General features: G+C 39.7%; 1 protein-coding gene across 1 annotated transcript in view; it reads right to left on the bottom strand.

Annotated features, from left to right (window-relative positions):
- The window catches only part of RYR2 (ryanodine receptor 2), a 644,069-nt gene that overhangs the window by 292,848 nt on the left and 334,198 nt on the right, over positions 1 to 17,023 (bottom strand). Inside the window, 1 exon segment of the mRNA XM_032609082.1 lies at positions 2,545 to 2,704. Coding sequence (XP_032464973.1) covers positions 2,545 to 2,704 — 160 coding nt within the window.

The following is a 17,023-nucleotide window of genomic DNA, read 5'->3' as shown; positions in this document are numbered from 1 at the left end:
AACTGTTTCCTAATTCCTTCTTCCCCCTCTCTAGCAAATCTGTAGTAAATACCTCATCCTGACTACACGACCATCTACTGACACCTGGAGTCCAAATCATCTGGGTTGCTTGATGGGGAACCCCACACCGAAGCCACCCCCAAATACACAAGCAGCGTAAACAGAGTGCCTGCACTGCCAGTGCAGCTTCAAGACACATTACCCAGAACCCCTCCCTTTCAACACTGGCTGCTGCCCCGCAACTTTTCGTGTAGAGAAATTAAGAGGCCTCCAATGAATCACACTCTCTGGAAATGGTGTCCTGGGAATGTGATTGTGAAAAGGAGCTGCCCTGGGGTTTCCACGTACACAAGTGCTTGAAATCAGGTGTGCTGGAGAGGCAGAGAAGAGGGACCTCAAGCAAATGCCTGCTCGCAAGGAGTTGACGACCTAGTTGTGAACCAGACCATGTTAAGGAGAGGGTGATGAAAAAGTAAAGACAACGCTCATTCAGACAACCCAGCAAATGTGTGCTCTGTCAGTGGGGAATGGGGTGGAGGGATGGAGTGGGAACTGGGGGAGGGGACGGAGAAACGGTTCCAAGGACAGCTTTGGCCAGCTCAGACAGAGCCCTGTGTTTTTATGAGGAGGACCCTCATGCACAAGGAAGAGGCAGACAGCGGGGGGTTCTGGTTTGTCCCACAGAATCGTGCGGGCTGCAAGGCAAGTGAGCGCTCCTTTGGCAGAGAGCAAATGTGACCCCTTATCCCCCTGTGGTATATGGTTCAGGTTCATACACATGCATACACACGCACACACACACACACGCACACACACACACTATGCTCAAGTGGACTGAGTACTGACAATCTCATCAGTTACAACCAGTTTAATTCAATATAAAAGTAGCTTATTTTATGAAGTAAATCAAGGCTATCTGAGTTTTCTTTAGCCTTGCAAATGACAAAAGTCACCGGTTAAGAAGAATTTTGGAAACATATTTTTCAAACCAACAGGTAGCCTTTATCCTGAACCATGGCCTAAGCTTATAAGTAATAATCCAGTTTATTCCTAAAAATGTTTAAGTAAAGGCACTGCCCACCATGAGCTGGCAAGGATCACTGTGATAAGCAAGAGAAGAATTTGGGCTCTGGAGTTAAAAGGCTTGATTCCAACCTGGTTCTGCCATCTGGGAGCGCTGGACAAATTGTTCTCAAGCTCCCTGCATATCATATGTGAATTGGCAATAAAAACTGTTCATCCTTCATGGAACTGTCGCAAGAGTTAAAGAAGAAAATAGATGTAAAACTCGATGCATAGTGACTCTGGCATCTTACAATAACAGCAAACTATTCTATATGATTTGTTAGGTGAAATGCACTGCTGTAGCCTTTCTTATACATAAGTTATATAATGAAGTTTAAAAATTCAGTGAGGAGGAAAACAGTGGCACAGAGAAAATTAATTTAAGTAGCTTTCCCAAGATCACACAGTCACTAAGAGGCAGGCTAATTTGCTCTGCTTTGCCATCTCAATACAGACCCAATGGACTGTTAGTTATTCCTGTGAGTGCAACCATTAATAGAAATCCATGATTCTGAAATCCAGAAAACTCAGAAAAGTCGGTTTTATACTAAGTTTAACAAAAACTCTGTTGGTGACAAAAAATGATCTGAAATTGATGCAAGGCTGTGGATAATCTTTACTTACCCCTCTTGTATCATCAGCCTACACTGCTGAACGAAGAATAATTTATATATAGTCTGCTGCCCTGCTGAGGGCACTATGTAACATGATCAATGTATCACCATTCTGAAAACCAAGAATATCTGGATTCTGAAATTCAATCTGGTCCCAAGGGTGTTAAATAAGGAATTGTGGGACTTCCCTAGTGGCGCAGTGGTTAAGAATCCGCCTGCCAATGCAGGGGACACGGGTTCGAGCCCTGGTCCGGGAAGATCCCACATGCTGCGGAGCAACCAAGCCCGTGCGCCACAACTACCGAGCCTGCGCGTCTGGAGCCTGTGAGCCACAACTACTGAGCCCGCGTGTAACAACTACTGAAACCCATGGGCCTAGAGCCCATGCTCCGCAACAAGAGAAGCCACTGCAATGAGAAGCCCGTGCACCGCAACAAAGAGTAGACCCCGCTCGCTGCAACTAGAGAAAGCCCGCGCGCAGCAACGAAGACCCAACGCAGCCAAAGATAAATAAATAAATACACAAACAAATAAGGAATTGTGGACCTCTTCTATTATTAGTTTATCTCGAACTTCTCGTATTTCAAAAGCTTCTCCTAAAATACAATCTCAGAGAGAGAAATGCCACAAAACCACGTTATAAATCACTGGTCTGGTAATATTCACTGTGCCCCTCGTGATAACAACAAGACTTGGGGCAGCCTGACTTCTTGAATCAGGCATTTCTGTGCATATGTACATGAAAGATATCTATATGATGTGAGTTTTACAATGGTCATTACTTAATCTCTCCTGTTACAAATTATAGTAATTCCTACTTAAGTCAATCTCAGAGTACGTGCTGTAGAGCTAAATCCCCACATACCTGTTGGATGCCATAGGTCCAGCCCTGCCGGATTCGATCCCGGGCCCACACGTTATGAGCATTTTCCGCCAACTTGTCCACCATCGCTTCCTGAGATGGGGTGAGCTTGATAAAGCTCAGGTCCATCGGGGCAGGCTTGTATCCACTTGTCAGCTGGTAACTACAAAGCAAAGCCAAAGAAATATATAATGGGCCTGTCCAGAAAAGTCAAGGTTGAAAAATCCCTATAATAGCCTGTTAATTCCAATTGTTCCTAATTCTTACTGTTCCATAAACCACAGTGATGACCAGTAGTAATGTGTCCAGCAAGCCTGAGCCCCTTTCACTTAAGCTAAAAACTCATCAGGTGCAAAGGCCACACGATCTTTATGTTTTCATTTTCACACCAATAAAACAGAAATGAGGCAACACCTGTCTCTCAAAGTTGAGAAGGACTTATCTTTGTTTGTGTTCCAAACAGCTGATGCTTTTTTTACAGGATAAATCAAAGTATCGGTAATTAAAACATCTGATAAATTTCTCTTCCTGTTAAGCCCTCATTTTTCTTCAACATTTACGTGTTATATTAAAGTAATATTTATCTCATAAATCTGCATATGCTTTCAGATACTAGCTATTCATTATTCTACCGGGGAATTTTAATGCATTTATACATTATTTCCCTACTGCTGTTCCTAGTTACATAATTTAGGAAGCCTCATGATAAGATAGACACTAGGAAATACCAGGCATATAATCATCTAAAATATGATTAAGGCCTGGATTTTAGGGAACTCATACCAGAGACTATTTCCACACTCTGAGCCGGAGAGGAAAAGTATTAAAACAAGTGTAAGTTTTAACCTTTTGGGAGAAATATAAAATTGAAAATAAAAGGTTTTCAACCGACATATATTAGGGCAATAGGACTGCTCTGCTACAAACACACACACACACACACACACACACACACAGCTGTCTCATCTAGTTAACTAGAGAGACTGGCACAAAGTCTGCTGTACAGTTGCTTCTCTTTCATTCTCTGTCATTGTTGTGTCCCCTACAATCAACTATGCTTTGAGGTCGGGATCTGCTTCTGATCCATTTTTCTAATTGTCCTTATACTTAAAAGAGTACCTGGCAGAGAGCAGCCTTTCAGTCTACAGTTTTTGAAAGAATTAACTTTATTTACAGAATGAATATAAAGAGATATCCATCTTCATCTCAAAGATTCTCCTTGGGTGCAAACAAGGTAAAGAAAATTCACCAGATAATTAAGCTAAGTTTAAGAAATTATCAGAGCATGAGAAAATGGTCTTTAAGAAACTATACATAATCTTTCTTCTTCTAATTATTCTGGGCTATGGCTAGCCTGATTACAAGGTAAGCTCCTTAACAGCAAGGAGTTGAACTGCTTTGCTCCTAGCTATTTCCAAGAACTAGAATAGTGCCTGATACGTGGTAGATAGTCAATAAAAATTTGTTAAATGAATCCATGTACGACAGCAATAAATAATTTAAGGTTGAATAAAGTTGACTTTACCTTAAATACTCCTACTTCATTATAAGGCATCTTCTATTTTATAAATGATTTATCTACAGGCAAAAGTTTTAGAGAATATTTTGTTTGGTTTAAATAGATCAGATTGGCCTGGCAAGTGCAAAAATTATGGCTAATTACCACCTTATGTCACTTCATTTACATCCATGAGCTAAATTTATTGACATGAAATTTTGTTCTGTTTTAAATCAGAACTCTGTATGTTTGGGTAATTAACAATATTTTTTCTTTGTTTTTCTATAAAGAAGCCACATGGGATTTCTGTAATCACTCACACAAGTCACTGTATTTTATAGAATTTTGATGTTTAAATGGACAAATCTGTCAACTGTAAGCACAGCCTATATACAAGTTCTCACTCGGAAAATAATTTCTTCAAGAAAGAGCTCTCAATGCATTTCAAATGCACCAAGAGGTGATCAAGCCAGCATCGTCTAATTTCCAAGTTTAACATTATTTGCTAGAAGCAGGGTTGGAGGTAATGATAAAGAATTTGGTCTTTTGCATACAGCTGGCCAGTAAGCAAATGAAAAGATGCTCAACATCATTAAGTATTAGAGAAATGCAAATCAAAACTACAATGAGGTAACACCTCATACCAGTCAGAATGGCCATCATTAAAAAGTCTACAAATAACAAATGTTGGAGAAAATGTGGAGAAAAGGGAACCCTCCTATATATTGTTGGTGGGAATATAAATTGGTACACTCACTATGGAAAACAGTATGGAGGTTCCTCAGAAAACTAAAAACAGAATTACCATATGATCCAGCAATCCCACTCCAGGCATATACCAGGACAAAACTGTAATTCAAAAAGATACATGCACCCCTATGTTCATAGCAGCACTGTTCACAATAGCCAAAACATGGAGACAACCTAAGTGTCCCTCAACAGATGAATGGATAAAGAAGATGTGGTACATATATACAATGGAATACTACTCAGCCATAAAAAATGAAATAATGCCATCTGTAGCAACATGGATGCAACTAGAGATTATCATACTAATTGAAGTAAGTCAGAAAGAGAAAGACAAATACCGTATGATATCACTTATACGTGGAATCTAAAATATGGCACAAATGAACCTATCTACGAAAACAGAAACAGAATCGTGGACACAGAGAACAGACTGTGGTTGCCAAGGGGGAGGGGGGTAGGGAGAGGGAGTTGGGAGTTTTTGGTTAATAGATGTAAACGATTATATACAGAATAGATAAACAAGGTCCTACTGTACAGCACAGAGAACTACACGCAATATCCTGTGATAAACCATAATGGAAAAAAATACAAAAAAAAGAATGTATATATGTGTATAACTGAGTCACTTTGCTGTACAGCAGAGATTGGCAGGACATTGTAAATCAACTACACTTCAATTGGGGAAAAAAAAACAACAACTTGGTCTTTTGTACTCTCCCATCTTCCCACCTCTATTTCTCACCCTCCTCTTGACTTTCCCCACAATAACCCAGCACATGGTAGCATAACAGTACACAATTCTCTTTTTTCTCTCATTTTCCAGTGGTCCTATTTCCTCCTACCTGTCGCAGAGGATACACATACGGTCAAGTTCGGAAGCTAATCTATGAATAGTTGACTAGAGCCTATGCTACCTCAGTGAGGGATATATGCCCTCTAAAAGAGGAAAGATCATGGTAGACTTGCCAGCCATGTCTTACATGGCATGGGGAGGAATTTTTGAGGGGTATTTTCTATAAAAAATTATAGATAAGTTTTACTAATCTACAGTAGGACTACACATTCTACTATGTCTATAGTATATATATAGAGTATATGTATATATGATAATATTGGCATAAGCATTTCTCTTTATTTTCTAAATTTTCCTCTTCCTATACAGAACATCTACTAATGTTGCTTCAATTTGTGATCACAAGGAAAACCTACGGAGACACATTTGCATCTGTTGATTTGAAATAACACAATAATTAGTTCATACTCATTTTCAGATGTAGACTACGATTCATTTTACTTGCTTTTCTTCATAGCCCTGTGCAAGAAAGCATTTCAAGTGGTTCTTTTAAATGGTCAATAGTCCCATCCAAATTAAAGTCACTAATTCCCATTTCACCTGAACCTTATTTCCACACTGTTTCACCTCATCTTCTATAGTAAAAATACAAATATCTTTGAAATTAATAGACTTTGACCTCAGTAGGTTGATAAAAATGATGACTTCATGAATGCTTTAACCAGTGGCATCAATGAGGACTTACAAGACCATTTTTCTTTATGTGAGACATGACAAAGTATCAAATCATTATACCAAAATGAGATTTTTAGAAAGCGCATAGAAGTACTTCGGCAAATAATGTCCATTTCATCTTATTAATACAAGTTAATTAGGTACATAAAGATCAACTAACTACTAATATAAACTATTTCCTTTTTGTGATTGAAAACGAACAAAGAACAAAGCTTTTGAATAAAATGTGACTGATGTGAATCTTGGAAGCTAAATGGTTCCAAGTAAAGCTTCAGGTTGACTTCCAGAGATTTAAAAGAAAGAAAGGAAAGACTGCTACAACAATTCTTGGGAAGTAGAATTCTGTAGGCCAAATAATAGGGAAAAGGTATGTCATTAGTAATTATATTAATACAAAATATATATAGCTCAGATTAAAGACATCTCTGTATTACAGTCTACCTTCTCAAGCTTTCTGGGAAAATTCTGCCAGAATCAGTTAATAGATCTCTTTCTTCTGCCATCTATTTGCCTAGTAGGTGTAGTTTTTTACTTCCCTAACTTTAATATGCAAAGTTGCAGTGCTAACAATCATTTTGTAAATTTAGGTTATGAGGAATATATATGGTATTAAACAAACACATTCAATACATTCATTTCCAAAACATCAAAGTTCTTTTGTAGTTATTAGCTCTTAGTTTTATTTTGATGTAGTATATAATGTAATAATTTTTTTTTTTTTTTTTTTTTGCGGTACGTGGGCCTCTCACTGTTGTGGCCTCTCCCATTTGCGGAGCACAGGCTCCGGACGCGCAGGCTCAGCGGCCATGGCTCACGGGCCCAGCCGCTCCGCGGCATGTGGGATCCTCCCGGACCGGTGCACAAACCCGTGTCCCCTGCATCTGCATCGGCAGGCGGACTCTCAACCACTGCGACACCAGGGAAGCCCAATAATGCAATAATATTTTAAAAGTGAGATTAACAAATTACATAAACTCTCTGGGCGTCAGTTTTCTTACAGTATAATTTATTTTTAAATACGTCTTTGCCTGAAAAAAAGAAAACCCTCCTGGCAAACTGCCATTTTCATTTGCATCAAATTACCAAAGATGTAAACAAAAAATTGGTAATACTTAGCCCTACTGAGGAACTGCCATGTGAAGCAGCAGTTCAGTTTTGTGCTTCATTCCCACCTGACCCACATTTTTTTCTAAGCAGGAATTCTAAATGAGCCTTTGAAAAAAGTGTTCAGTAGAATATCACTTAAGGGCCAATTAAAGTGGTGCAACAAAAATGTGGCAGAATACCAAAAACACTAAGGAACAAGCCTTTTCTTTTTTTCCAGCCTCTCCCACCTCTCAAGCTTACTTGTTTAGTATGAATCAGGTTAAATGAAGCTTGGAAGTCATTACGTTGTGAAAGATGCACGGTAAACATGAAAAGATTATGTCCAAGTTCAGTGGATGTTAGCTGTAAATTTCAAAACCAAATCAGCGCTTCAAGTACCTTGGAACAAATGGGGAAAATCTCAGATGACTGCACACCAGAGATATTAAGAACAAGTTTTGCTGGAAACACATCTATCAAAAATGAATACTGCACTGACATTCTCACAGAAAGGAGATAGAGAATATTCAAAAACCCTTCTCCAGAAAACAAATACAGGAGAATAATTTCAGTGTGGAAATTAGAAGGGAAAAGGGCAGGGGTCTATTTCTTCTACTACATTTCTTCGTTTTGTTTTGAAATAAATGTGTAATATGATGATATGCCCTGTGTGTCCCCCACCACTAATTCCTTTTTTAACCCAAGGCCTTCCTGTACCTCACAGCCTGTTTGAAACAAAACCAAGAGAGGATCATTTCAAGAGAGACCCAAAAAAAGCCATTCTTGGCTTTTGGAGTTTTAAAATAGGCTTTGAAAATTCACTGCAGAGACAACAGTCTTTAGAGAAAGGCCTTCTGATATTAAAAGCTCTACTTATGGATACCAAAAGCGCAAGGCCCTGATGTGTCGGAACATAAAAGGAGACCAGATAAAGAGTCCAGTCTGTCCAGCCCCAGACAGCCTGAATGTTCCAGAGCCTGGAGGAGAGGAGAGCTGGAGGGAAGCCAGGGCTCTCCATCCCCCTGCCCAGATGGAGACCAGACAGATCCAGAGCTGAGGGGAACTTCTGTCTTGCTTACCAGATTGGACCCAGGAGAATGGCCAGGTTCCAGAATCTCCCACACCTCAACCCTTGTGCAGCACAGTTTCAGGAGAACAGGTTTGGCAACAAACCAAGTGTAGGCTGTCAGGCAACCTTCCCTCCTCCCTCCACCAAGACACTGCAGTCCCCAAGTTGCCAGAGAGAGCATTCCCAGGTTTCCAGCCTCCTCTTAAAGAGGCATGAGTGAAGCTAAAAGCAGAGCAAGGACCTGGAGGACTCAAAAAGAGATGGGGAGGGTCCCAGCGTGTGGTCCAAAGATCAGTCAGGAAAACACGCATCCCATAATGAGGCAGGAGATAGATGGGCCCCAGGCCAGCAGCTGGAATCTGTCCCCTGTGGACAGGTACTCCAAGATGAAGACAAGAGAAGGAGGATAGTAAGAGGAGCTGAGCCCTGCCCAGATAAAAACGTAGAGAGACCACATTTTCCTCATTCTCGAATCCAAGGAGGCCTTCTCAACTACACATGCACGGAAAGGCTCCTCGGAGGTCAAAAAGGGAGGGCGCGCCACCCCATGGTAGGTGATGTCAACATACCCATAGGCCTCTTCGCTAGAATCCATGTTGGCTAAGAGACGCACGCGCACACACAGGGGAGGACCCTGAGTTGAACCAAATACAGACTCAGACCCAGGCAAAGCAAGGTGATTGGCCACAGGAAACCCGGAAGAAATGTCCCATATAAGTGATTCAACCTACCACGGGGGCACGACTCTTTCTCTGCATCTGCCCGTGGGAGTCTATTCATACGTACCCTTTTTCCTCCTAATAAACATTTTACCTGTTTCACTACTTTCCATCTCTTTGAGGGAATTCATTTCTACAAAGCTGATGGGCCAGGGGCCTTGTCACTGATCGCTGGTCTCGTGGTTAGGATTCAGCGCTCACTGCCACAGCCCGACTTCAGTCTCTGGCCAGGAATCAAAATCCTGCTTCGAGCCGCTGCAGGCCGAGGCCACCCGAGATCCGCAGGATGCCAGCAGAGACGAATGAAGACAACTAACGAAGACTTCCCTTTGGCCAAACTTGAGTCAGGCTCCTCTGAGCCCTCTTTCTGACCTGGCCTCTGACCTTGGGCTCTGTCCTTGTTTCGTTTAGTCCAGTTTTAGCAAGAATCCTGCTAGGTCAGGTTAATGGAAATCCCCCACCTGTGACCTCTGACCCCACTCTTCATCCCCCACCTTTGATATCCTATCACTCTGGTCTGCCTTCAGCAAGAACCCTATCAAGTTGGTTTTACCAGAATCCCCCTTTTCCTTAATGCTTCCTCTTAGTAATTTTCCATCCACTGTCCCCCACTCTGGTCCTGAGCTACAAATCCCCGCTTGTTCTTGCTGTATGTGAATACTGAGGTCTCTCTTCCCCTATTGCAACAGTTCTGCAATAAAATTTGCCTTTATGGCTTTAACTTCTGTCTGGCTCTAGTTTTCTTTGATATAATTCAGCCCCTGACAGCAAACTCAAAAGAGAATGCCCAACGATCCAATGTCCCCTCCCCATTAGGTGAGTGTCCAAAACAGACGTATAGTCCTGGGAGTAAGACGGGGGTACACCTTGAATTCAAACTTAACAAATATTCATTCTGTAGTCGAAATATTTCAGGCCCTGTTCTAGGAACTAATAGCACTGAATAACATGGACAAACAATCTGTATCTTTATAGAAATTACGTTTAGATGATGAATCAGGCAATAAACAAAGTAAACATAAAATAATAGTATGTCAGAGGATATAAGTGTCGTGAGGAAAAACCAAGTAGAAAAGGAAGCATGAGAGGAAGTACAATTTAAAATAGGGTGCAATTTTAAAGAGGTAGAGAAAGGCAGCTTGGAGAAGATGACCTTTGAATCAAAACTTAAAGGTGAGAATAAACACAGAAAACAGTGATTTTAATGGAGTTTGTACTGAACAGACAAGGATTAGGTTTCCACTATCAAGCTGCATTCTGGCTGCAAGGCCCATTGGGTTTAAATATGAAATTAAGTCCGACGAGAGCAAATGAAGAACATTACACATGAGCACATTTTAAAATGTGTGGTCTGTGGAATTTACTCGCTACACATAAAAAGCGTATATAAATATTTTTTTCTTCACATCACAGTGTTCATCCTCACAGGAAAAAATCCAGCTGCATTTGTAACAGTATTTTTCATTTAGGTAAATATTTACATACACTGAATTTTGTGCATGTGTTTGTGTCTATATGCACAGTATAAATACGGGTCTGCACATTCGGTATCCCTCTAAGCATTCATTTCCGAAAGCCATTTTAAATTTACATATACATGTAAGCATTGAGAATATCATTCTTAACCTTCTATCTGCCCCAATATGCTTGAGAGATACCACTTCCCATCACTACAGTGGCTACACAGCATGAGGGGGAAGGAAGTGGTGCGGGAGCGAGGGAATTTCGTACTAGTCTTAAATACCTCTCAAAGGATTCGAACATGCTCTTCCACAATTCAACACTACCTCTTGCTTCCCAGCGATACATACAAGCAACCAGTTCCTGACCTATGTTTTGGTTTAACAGCAGAGAAGTGCTAACAAAAAGTCTGAATAAAAGGCATTGGCATTCAGACAAGAATTTTATTTTCATTTAAACCTTTACATTTTAAAAAAATCTCAGCTACTCAGGGATATGAGATACTGGGAACCACAAGCTCTGGGACTGGATTCTTTTTCAGTTGCATTTTTCTTTATTCCTGTAGCAACCACACTCCGCTCATCAAACTCTGCAGTGGGTCAAGAGCCTAATTTTACAAGTGTGGGAAGGTTTATGAATTTAAGGACAGACAGTTATGTGCTGTACCATTCAGCTGCCTGCTGGTTTGTTTAGAGGAGGAAGAGGGAGAAAGGGAGAAATGAGCTACAATCAATCACATATTTTTTTAAAGTCTTTAAGGATTTTAAGTGAAATGATCTGTATTATCAGGGGGGGAAAAAAAAAAAACACCGAACACTCAGATTGCCTATTTTCAAATAGGGAATGTAGCACATCTTTCTAACTACAGTTTGAGTGTACGCGTATCCTTAAATCTGAAATGGGTCTCTTGTAGGAAGCATATAGTTGGGTCTTGTGTTTTTATCCACCTAACCACTCCATACCTTTCGAACGGCGAATTCAATCCATTTACATTTAGAGTAATTATTGACATGTAAGGGCACACTAATGCCATCTTATTAATGGCTCTCTGGTTGCTTTGTGTTTCCACTGTTTCTTTCTCCTTCAATGTCTACTTCCGTAAACCGATTATTGTCCATGTTGGTGTGCTCTGTTTTCCCTTTCTTTGTCTTTGTGAATCCATTCTATATAGACTTTTGTCTGGTGGTAACCTTGTAAATTACATTAAAAATCGTACAGATAAAACAATCCACGTTAGGCTTATCAGCTGTCGCAACTCATCTGTGAAAGCCTATGAAGGCTCCATCTTTTACTCCTCCATCTTATATTACTTATATTATTGATATTACAACTGATATTACTGACGTTACAACTGACCTCTTTTTATGTTGTATATTCATTAATGATTTATAGTAGCTCTAGTTCTTTTTACTACTCTTTGCCTTTAACTTTTATACTATAGTTGAGTGGGTAACACAGCCCCCTAACATGGAGTTACAACTCTCTGGGTCAAACCGCCTGTGTTTCTCCATCTCCAGTGCATTGTATTCTTTCGCATGTTGTCCTGTTGCTGACCAGCATCTTTCCATTCCAGCTGGAAGAACTCCTTTCAGCATTTCTTGCAAGGCAGGTCTACTGGTGGTGAACTCCCTCAGCTTTTGTCTGGGAAAGCCTTTATTTCCCCTTCTTATCTGAAAGGTAACTTTGTTGCATACACTATTCTTGGCTGGCAATTTTAATCTTTCAACACTTTGAACATGTCATTCTACCCTCTCCTGGCCTGTAGAGTTTCTGCTGAGAAATCAGCTGACAGCCTACTGGGGTTCCTCTGTGCCTTACTTTCTTTTTTCCCCTGATGTGCTTTAAGATAATTTCTTTATCACTGATTTTTAAAAATTAATTTATCTATGTATTTATTTATTTAAGGCTGCACTGGGTCTTCGTTGCTGCACACGGGCTTTCTTTAGTTGCGTCAAGTGGGGGCTGCTCTTCGTTGCAGTGTGTGGGCTTCTCACGGCGGTGGCCTCTCCTGTTGCAGAGCACGGGCTCTAGGCATGCAGGCCCAGTAGTTGTGGCTCAAAGGCTCAGTAGTTGTGGCGCCCAGGCTTAGTTGCTCCGCGGCATGTGGGATCTTCCCGGACCAGGGCTCGAACCCGTGTCCCCTGCATTGGCAGGGGGGTTCCCAACCACTGTGCCACCAGAGAAGCCCTATCACTGATTTTTGACAGTTTCATTACAATGTGTCTTGGAGGAAGTCTTTTTACATTGGGATAATAGGGTGTTCTTCTAGCTTTATGGAGTTGTACGTCTAAGTCTGTCCCCAGGCCTGGGAAGTTCTCAACTATTATTTCTTTAAACAAAGTCCCTGCCCCCTTCTCCCTCTCCTCTCCTTCTGGAGCCCAATTATTCAGATATTTGTTTTTCTGATAGAATCTGATAGCTCTTACAGGCTTTCATCACTCTTTTAAATCTTAGTTTCACGTCCTCTGCTAATTGTATTATTTCTACATTCCTATCCTCCAAGTCATTTACTCTTTCTTCTACATGGTCTGCTCTGCTACACATGTTCTGTGTTACACTCATCTCATTCGTTGAATACTTTAGTTCCAGTATTTCTGTTTGGCTCTTTTTATAATTTCATTCTCTTTGTTAGAGTACTCCTTCCATTCATTCATTTTATTTCTGATTTCACTAAATTGCCTTTCTGAGTTTTCCTGTGGCTTGCTGAATTTCTTAATACTATTTTGAATTCTTTATCAGTTAGATCGCAATATTCCACGCCATTGAGCTCAGCTGCTGGAGAATTACCATCGTCTTTTTGTGATGCCATATTCCCTTGACTTTTCCATATTGGTTGTAGTCATGTGTTTCTGCTTTTTGCATTTGAAGTAGCAGGAAGCACCTTAACTGAGCTTTCATGTCTTTTCTGGTTCTTATAACTCACCAGGCGGGCTATCAGAAGCCTCTCTTTTGTTTTCCAGAAGGCGGTGCTATAGCTCAAGCTTGTGGTTTCTCCCTTGCCCATCCAGATGGTCTGTCTACTGGAGCTCACTCTCCTTGACCAGAAGTGTGCACAGGGAGCTGGCAGCAGAGTGGGAGGGAGGTGTGGGTTTGGCACTTGGTGAGTTAGGGGTGCCCACAGTCCTGGTAGGGAGATCCCAGGAGTGGCACTCCCAAAGGCATGTGGGTAGACTTTCTGCTGAGTGCAGTCCCTTTAAGGCCATTTGAAATTCTTATCTACTTCTATTTCAAAGTCCTCCCAGCCCCTAGCTGCAAGCTCCCACCTTAGTACTCCAGGTGCCAGTGGAGAGAAATGGGTTTCTCCAGCCAAGTCCCACCTAGCCAAGACAGTAGGGTGCTCTCATGCTCCTCTTTCTCCAAGGAAGAGATGTCTCTGCCACATAAATCAGCCTGATAACCACCTTCTTGGAGGTGGGGTGGTGCTGGGAAAAGTTTCTCCTACTGCTTCGCTGTGACCAAACTCCTGTTTCTTTTTTCGTTTGTTTTCTTTGTTCTTTTTTTCTCCAATGGTGTGTTGGCATCTCTCTTTGGGAGGGCTGGACTTCTGCAAGTTGTCTGTCACAGGTGCGTACCTGCCTGATTCACACTCACCAGATTCTGGTCCCACAGCCAGGAAAGGGGCCCAGGCAGCCTTACTGGCTTCATTAGTTCTGCAGCTTATAGGAAGGTTCTCTATCTCCTACCAGATGCACTGGTGAGCAAGATTCCTCCTGGGTCCCTGAGAGCTACAGCTGCAAATTGCAGAAACCCCACAAAGGGACTCTTATTCATGTACGGGTATCTAATTCACTCATTTATAAAAGGCGGATGAAAAGGAGGAACATCTTATGCTGTCATGTTACAGACATCACTCCTATACTAGGTATTTTAGAAACTGGGGGCCTTGCAGTAAACAAAGCCCCGGCCTCTTATTGAGTGTATATTTCAGTTTAGGTGACCCAAAAGCTAAACGAATAAATAATAACAGCTGTAGAAGTGCAAGTGAAAAAATAAAGCAGGTTAAAGAAAATGATCAGAGCATTATAGATAGAATGCTTAAGGAAGACCTCTCAGAGGAGTTTATATTTAAGCAAAGACTTAAATGAAGTGAGCGTTCTTTTGTGTTTTTTTCTGATTTAAAAAGTCCTTCTCCACCTCATGGTCATTAAGATATTCCACTTGTCTTCAAAAAGTATTTTTGTTTTGTGCAATTGGGTCTTGAATTAACCTGCAAATGTTTGTGTATAGCATAAGGTAGAGACCTAACTTTTTCCTATTTTGCTAGTCAATTATATGAATACCATTGGTGGAACAGTTTTCATTTCTCCACTTATCTATAACAAGACCTTTGGCATATGTCAAATTTGTATATATGCATGTATATATTTGGGAACTCTGTCTCAATTTGTCTATCCCAATACCATTGTAACACTTCCTTCATTACCATAGTTTTATCATAAGTCTTGATATCTAGCAGAGCAAGTTTATCTTCTTTTGTAAAAGACTTCTAGATATTCTTGAACCTTTGAAATTCCACATATATTTTAGAATAGCTTAGCAAGCTGCTTAAAAACCTCTGTTGGCGGAATGACTGGAATAGTATTGATTCTAAGATTAATTGGGGGAGAACTGATATATTTGTTGTACCATCCATGATCATGATCTATCTCTATTTATTTAGATAGTCTTTAAAGACTTTAAATCCAATTTTAACATTTAGTCTACAGAGGTCTCGCACCTCTTTGGTTAGATTTCTCATCTACCTTAGGGATTTCTTTTTTTTTTCTTTCTTTCGTTTTTTTTTTCTGCACTTCTAAATGATATGTTAAAGGTACTGATCTAGCAATATTGCTGTGCTTATTGTCAACAAATAATACTGTAGATCCTCCTGAGTTTTCAATGCAATAACATTACCTGCTATTGACAACAGTATGTTTTCTTCCTTTCCAAAACTCATAATTATTTTCTTGTCTCATTGCATTGGCTATATTGAATACATCAGGTAACAGTAGTTTATATGTCTTATTCCTGAATCCTAAAGGAAAAACTTTGGGGTTTTACCTTATAGATTATTGGTTGCTATTGGCCTTTTGTCAGGTTAAGAAGGTTCTCTCAGATCATTGCTTGCTAAGAGTTCATATGCTTATAAGTAAAACATTTTATGAAATATTTATTACTAAATATATTGGTAGGATCATATGAATTTTCTCCTTCACTCTAGTGTGAATAAATATATTTTCTAATGTTAACCCATCTTTTTATTACTGGAATAAATTTAGCTGGGCCATAATATACTGCTAAGTTTGCTAACATTTTACTTAGCATTTTTTTGAATCTATGCCCATAAGTGAAGCTGGATTACAATTTCCCTTCCTCACACTACCCTCATCTGGGCTTTATTTATTTTATTTATTTTATTCTCAGATAATAAGCTGTAAAGTGCTGCTTCTTTTTCATTTGAGATTACCCAATCTTAAATATTTGCTGGAAATCAACAGAAAAGTGGTTTGGGATGTGTGTGTGTATTTTAAACTATTAATCCAATTCCTTTAATAGCTGTAGCTCTATTAACATTTTCTTTCTTCGTGGGTCAGGTTTGATAATATTATATACAATTGCCAATATCATTCAACTTAGAAACTAATTTGTTAATTAATAAATTTTTTACAGTTTGCGGTCCCTCTTGAAAATATCCCTGTAATTGCTAAAAGAAATATTTCTTTTTTCTTTTATCAATCTTTTCAGAGATTTTTCTTCCTGCTTATTAGGTTTCTAAAACATGCTTTCTCCAACTATTGCTTTAAATATGCAACTCTTACGTTTTGATATGAAGTCTTTGCCTTTGCCATTCTTATACTTTAAATTTTCACAATGATATGTTTGATCTATAAGCTATTTAGAACTATGTTTTAAAAGTTTTAAATATGTCATGACTTTACATGATTTTTTGATTGTTACTGTTATTTCCTCCGATTCAATAAATATGATATCTACAATATCAATGTCCTCATGCTGTAAAGGATGTTGAGTTTTATAAATGTTCCATGTGTTCAGTGTTCTATATACGTCAAGCTTTTAATTTATAGGGGGTTAAATTGTTATTATTCTTCATTAAAATTTATCTGTTACACATATTAGTTTCTGGGACTTGTGTTAGGAATTATCACTATGATTTTACATTTGTCTATTTATTTTGGAAAATGTATTAATATTTTGCTTCCTTGATTTTTCAAAGCCATTTGACTTGGTGCATACCTGAGCAGTATTAGCATGATGCTTATTTTTTGGATCCTTATACAGTATCCTTCTTTCCTTAATTTTGCTTTCAGAGCTGTTTTGTCTTATATAAGGCAACTGGCAGAAAGGAAACTGCAGCTTCCTTTTGAACAATA

This window comes from Phocoena sinus, chromosome 16 (assembly GCF_008692025.1).
Source record: "Phocoena sinus isolate mPhoSin1 chromosome 16, mPhoSin1.pri, whole genome shotgun sequence".
Taxonomy (NCBI): Eukaryota; Metazoa; Chordata; class Mammalia; order Artiodactyla; family Phocoenidae; genus Phocoena; species Phocoena sinus.
This window is presented reverse-complemented; position numbering and strand designations above follow the sequence as displayed.